This window comes from Poecilia latipinna, unplaced genomic scaffold (assembly GCF_001443285.1).
Source record: "Poecilia latipinna isolate Pla-1442-1.1 unplaced genomic scaffold, P_latipinna-1.0 Scaffold2140, whole genome shotgun sequence".
Lineage (NCBI taxonomy): Eukaryota > Metazoa > Chordata > Actinopteri > Cyprinodontiformes > Poeciliidae > Poecilia > Poecilia latipinna.
The window spans coordinates 102,762-108,944 of NW_015114756.1; the positions used below are offsets into that span (position 1 = coordinate 102,762).

The 6,183-nt window shown below is 37.6% G+C and overlaps 1 protein-coding gene across 1 annotated transcript; it reads right to left on the reverse strand.

The window, feature by feature from the left end:
* Positions 1 to 83: 83 nt before the first annotated feature.
* Positions 84 to 4,903, reverse strand: LOC106936422 (olfactomedin-like protein 3B). The gene is made up of 2 exons (XM_015017421.1): positions 4,601 to 4,903; positions 84 to 1,998 (listed from the first exon to the last, which is right to left on the reverse strand). The coding sequence occupies exons 1-2, from the start codon at positions 4,899 to 4,901 to the stop codon at positions 1,214 to 1,216; spliced, it is 1,086 nt and encodes a 361-aa protein (XP_014872907.1). The 5' UTR covers positions 4,902 to 4,903; the 3' UTR covers positions 84 to 1,213.
* Positions 4,904 to 6,183: the final 1,280 nt, after the last annotated feature.

Genomic DNA, 6,183 nt, shown 5'->3' on the forward strand with positions numbered 1-6,183 from the left:
TTTAAAAACCAAAAAAAAATTATTTCCTTTCTAAATTTTTTTTTTTTTTTTTTTTTTTTTTTTTTTTTTTTTTTTTTTTTTTTGGTTACATCTTGTGTTTCAGATCTTCAAAACAATTTTTAAAATATGGAAAAGCATGAGAAAAAAAAGCAGCTCCCTCTTGGAAATGAGACCACATATGAACTCTATCATAATGTTTATCATTTATGCAACTTCACACATATTGTTTTTGGCAGAAGAAGCAGAAAGTGGAAGTGAACTTTATTAACTTATATGCATTTCACAGTAAATATCAGCCCACTATGACAACATATATTTCTCTTTTCTTTTACTTTACTGTGCATATCCTTTATACATCAAAGTAGACACTTAGATCAACTTCTTCCAAATTTTCTCTATGTTAACACTGAACAGAGGAGTAGTCACTAAGGGAAGAAAAGTGATATCATGTTTGGACTGTTTGTGCGCTGAGGCTCACAAGCACTTGGGTTTTGAAGGTGGACAGAGATTCAGAGTGTCAGAGTGCACTAGTAAGTTCACATTTAGAGGGGTAAAACTACTTAAATGAATTAATTTAGTTTGGATCTTTTTTTAGTCTGGGTCTTTTTTCAATTTAACATGGCTGACTTAAGACAATTCTATAAAGAAGAACCGGTGGAAATTCTTCCACGGTGATGTGAAAGAACCATTGTCAAATATTTAATAACACCAAGGATGTTTGACCAGCTGGTTTTATGCACAGTACAATGGCTGCTGGAAAAGACAAGTGTTTTGTTTCAGAAACAACTTGCTGCATTCTTGTTGGTTGTGCAGGAGGCTCCATTTCTGCTTTTCAAAGATGTACAGTTGTATAATTAAGCATCTGAGTTGGATGAGCATGGCCAGCAGCAGCTTACTTGGATTTTTTTTATTTGACAAGTTCATTCTGAAAAGAGCTTGAAATAGGCAGAACCAAGCAGACTAAAATCTCATATATCCAAGAGTGATTTTGTGCAAAAAAATGTAATGAACATGTTTTGTTTAGTCCATTCACCTGTCCTAACCTGTTCAAGGAAGCATAATATGTCACCTTTACAGCTTCCATTGCACAGCCACTATATTTGGAAAAAGTGAGCAAGCATTATTCTTCTCAAAGCAAATCTATGTGAATGGATAGAAGAAATTCACTGCTACTGTCCTTCAGTTTTTCAAACATGATCCTGTTTCTCTTCTGTCAAGCTAAGAGTTTTGTCTTTATAGTGAGTCTGTAAATGATTTGGTAGCCATCATCCCAGCCATAAAGCTGATTCTCCTCAGGGTTGTACTTCAGACTGGCATGAGCTCCGTACCTCCTGGGGAAGTAAAGCAGAGGAGCCTCTTCAGTTAGCATCATGTCATTCACGTCAAACACACACTGAACTCGAGATCGGCTGGCCATGCGGGTGTTGTAAACGACATAGACTGTCCCACACACTACAAAAGCCGCCTCTGCGTTCCCCCGTGGGCACTGGGTGTCCCAGATTTGTTCTATGTCAAGCGTGGAAGTGTCCATCTTAGCGAGGCTAATGTTTGGTTCACTGTCAGTGGGGGTGAAAAGGAGCCACAAGCCCTCATCGTCGACTGCAAGGTCTGCAACAGTCTCAGGATTAAGAGTGTAAAGACTGGCATGCCTCTCCATAGGGAACATAGCAGTGTCTGTCACTGAACCACTCATCAGGTCAAATTTAACCACCTGCACATCTGTATCAGTTTCCTGATTTATGTAATACAGATAGCCGTTATAAACGGCACTTCCAGGACCCGTCCACTTAGAGGGAAGGTGGATCATCCTGCTCCCAGCCACTCCTAGAGATGTGGAAAAGTCACGGACGGATTTGAACTCGTAGACTGTGTCTCCTGATGTGCCATTGAAGACGTAAAGCTTGGAGGACTTGGGATCTCTGGTCCACATTCCTTTGGGGCTTCCTATTCTCTTCAGGATCTTCACAGATCTGATGCCAGAGATGATTTCCACACAGTCTGAAGGCGAAAAAAACAAACAAACAAACAAACAAACAAACAAGCAGCCACAAAGAAGAGGATTAGGATTTTGCTTTAACAGGAACATACAAAAAAATCGAGCGTGTGTTTATTCATATTCATCTTGCTTACACCGCTTGTAATGAGATTATGGGATGAAAGGAGCCGCTGGTTGCACAGCTGCGATGTTGCAAAGGTTGGGCACTTCAGCCGCTAGGCAGATAGACTTTATCACCCCACCTGGTTTTTACTGATACAGTGTTATCATAAAACAAGTATAGCAGTCTATGTCATGTGGCATTAAAAACCTAAAATTGCTGAAGTTGCTGTGAAGGAAGAGGTAACTGCATAAACTGAAAACAGGAGGAAAAGGAAAAAGGCACCAATGCAGATATTTAACAAATCTAGAACTATAAAAGAATGGTAACTAATCAGGCATTCTTGGAAACTTTGTTTACAACAAAAAACATTATATTGTAAAATGAGTAAGAAATTATTAAGTTATATCTATTTTAAAAAGACTATTCAAAGCAGAAATAATTGTGACACTTGTGATAAATGCAGTCATGATACTTCAACAAAAATGGATTTGCATTAAGGATTTTTACACATCTTTACCAGATGTACCAGTAGGCATGGCCAACAGATTATGTTCACATTATAATAAAGAATGAATTCAAACTCCAGCTGTCTGTCTGGATGAGGAGAAGTGCCGTTTCTCAATAGGAAATGTGGGTTTCCAGCCTACAGCCACTGATATCTTGGCTCTAGTTCTCAAAACTGGGTCAAGTTCAAAGTCGGGGCAAAATTAGACACAAACTCATCATGAGATGAAGCTTGAGCACAGCTAATAGACAGATGAAAGATGCTGTCTGTAAAAGAAAATATAACACAATTCTTTCTCTGAACCACACAAAAGAAAAGAAAATTCCCAGCAGTCGTCACCGACCGTCACCCATCCTCTCCCTTTTTTGTCCCGGAGCCACATCAGGATTAAGTTTCCAGATCTGAACTGGCTCTTCTATGGGGAAAAGATTGTTCCGGATCACTTCACAGACATTCACAATGGGTCTCTATGTACAGAGCTCATTTCTGTGAGCATGAGCATGGATAGCAGCGCCGCTGACCTCAGGGCAGTTTTCTGTCCTTCTGCAGCCACTGTCAGCAAATAAAAAGTAATAGAGAGGGGTTTCTCATTCCTGGACCATCTTTGGCTTCAGTCTTTAACAAACATGAAATGAAATGTCAGCGTTATAATTATGAATGGACGCTTGGTAATATTTCCGCATAATCCTTTCATTATGTCTTATTGATTTTGCTATTAACTCAGTTGGTGTATTAAAACAATCAATATTTCTTCATTTGCTTTGTGATAAAAATAAAACATAAAATAAAAAAGTAATTTAATTATTCATTTAGCGCACATTAAATTAAAAAAATTATAGGTTTTTGAAGAAATACAATGCTTTGAAAAAATATTCATACTGCTTAAACCTTTCAACATTTTTTATTAAATTAAAATCATAAACTTTAATGTGTTTCATTGGGATTTTTCATGACAAACCAAGAACAATAAATCTATCCATACGTTCAAAGTTATTATATTTGTTTCTTTATTATCCACATTGCATTTTAGTGGAGTTTTAATATCAGTAGTTTTGATTTGCAGTCGTTGCTGTGCTGTGCCATTTTTGGCCAGGTCTCTCCTGAAACAGAGATTTTGAGATATTCCTGGTTAAATACGGGTTACACATATGCAGACGTTAGTCAGTGAAAATCCAAACTTCAATCCAACTCAAAGTCTGTGACCTGAGAATTCCTATGTACTTTCCATCCAATCTTACTGAACATTGTTACAAAGAAAATGGAGCAATATCTTTTATCTCTAGCAATGTGAAGCTGGATTTGCAGTTGAAACTGCTGCAAAAGGTGTTTCTAGGATAAACATGCCCTCCACACTTTTCAGGATAATATTTGTTGAACCATTTATCATTTTCCTTCACTTCACAAATATGTACTGTTTTATGTTAGTCTATCATAAAGTCCCAATAGAATTGAGTAAAGCTTCTGAATGACAAAATATGGAAAAGTTCAAGAGGTAAAAATGCTTTTACATATATATTCCTAGAAATTCAAAGCCCCTCTCTCAACCTTCTTCATGATGATTTAAACAAGCTTTAATTCCTTGCACAACCTGAGTGAAAACTTTTTTGTAGCAGCTGTGTAGCAGCACATCTTTGGATGTGAGGATTATGATGATGAATGCCTTCCTCAAACAGGAGAGTATTTGTGCAGAAATGAATGACTTGCCTATGACCACATTTTGGCTGGGAAACATGACTCCACACAGACTCAGAAGCACTTGTTATGGTGCTGTGTTTGTCTCCCTGTTTTCTAAAGACATAACTTTTCCAAGACAACAACCTTGTAAAATGTTTGATGTGTTGCCTGTGGGATGTGTAATGTGGGTAATACAGAGCACAACTCCTATTTAACTTATGGGTTTTGACTCTTCTAGGCTTCTTGCCGTGAATACATTTGAAAGATTGAATATCTCTAGAGGTTGTTTGGCTGAAGTATGAGCATACTTCTTCAAACTCACCAGAGACTCTGGACTGCAGCTCCTCCCAGTCTTCCTCCTCAACCTCATCTCTCTCCTGCAGACCCCAGGCCTCCTGCTCCAACACTTTTTCAGCGTTGTTCGCACAAGCCCGTGGAGAATTCTGGGTCTCCACGTAGTCCATTTCTGTCTCCACAAGGTCCACTCGAGCAGAAGCTCCTTTCAGGTCTTTGAACATCATGCTGTGGTCATTTTTTATCCCTGTCATGGCCTCTGATGTTAGCTTTTTAAAATCCAGCATCTCTGTGCGGTATTGATGGGCTTGTTCATGCCACAGCTGCATGCGGTCCTGTGAGTAAGGAGGAGAGCAACGTAAATGTTAGACTGCGCAGCAGGGGAAGGTTTCTCTTTTGTGTTCAGGTATGCCAATCTGACTGTCTATATTAGACACTGCAAAAACATAAAATCAAACCAAGTATTTTTAGTCTAGTTTCTAGTGCAAATATCTTAGTACACTTGAAATAAGACAAAACTAATTCACAAGTAACTTTTCAGCAAGACATAGGGTCATTTTTTAAGTGAAGAATTCCTTAATACTGATGAAAAAGTTCTAGTTTTTCTAGTTTTATAACATGGGAAAATGTCTTGTTATAAGTTAAGGGGTCAGTATTGTGTATTTTCTAGGCACATAGCACCATTTTACAGCACTATCTAGTGAGTGTTATCTTCAGTTGTTATAAAAATGCTACATGTAAATAATATTACTTAAAAGAAATTTGACTTTGTAAACTAACGCCTTGAAATTGGGCCTCTGTCTCTTTAAAAACCTCCTGCTCTTTCTGAAACCCCACCTTCAGGAAGTCATCACAACATCGCTCTTCTTTTAACCATTTAACAACATTTCTACCAACGATGCTCTGAGAAGTAGCCTGGATAAAAAGCTCAGCAGGTGTACCGTTCCGCTAGGTGTTGCTAATTGCTGCTGGCTAGTCTGAAGGAGCTGAGTGGGAGAGTTGCAGGGGAGGGCTGCTCTGTGAGGCAGAAGTTTGGGTTCTGTAGTTCAGAGATGGAGTTGAGACTCAAAGACAGAGCTAAGTCTGTCCAATCATTTTGCACAGCTGAATGGTTGCCATGGAGATTAAAGAATTTCTCAAACATGCATACAAGAAGCAAGGCAACACAAAGTTGATTTTACATAATACTGTCCCTTTAAATAATCTGCCAACAGCACTAATACTTTATCATTAATATTAAGGAATTATATTATTGAAATTTTACTTGTAAGTTACTTGTGTCTTATTTCAAGTACTAGGATATTAGAACAAAAACACTTGGTAGGTTTTTCTGTTTATGTAGTGAGGAGTCTGCAATCTGCAACCTCTAATAACTGGCTAAAAATGACATATGTTTTAAAAACACACATAATTAAAAATATGATTTTTTTAATTGAAAAGTGTGTTTATATTTTCTCCAAATATTAACACACTGCAGAAGGAAGTATCCATCATCATTTTACAAAAGATTGATGTCTGTTTTTATTCTAAAGGCTGTCAATAAAAAATAAAATAGTGGTTCCTTAAAAATTACAACAAATTTTCTGTGGTAGATTAACAGTTGGCTTTTTT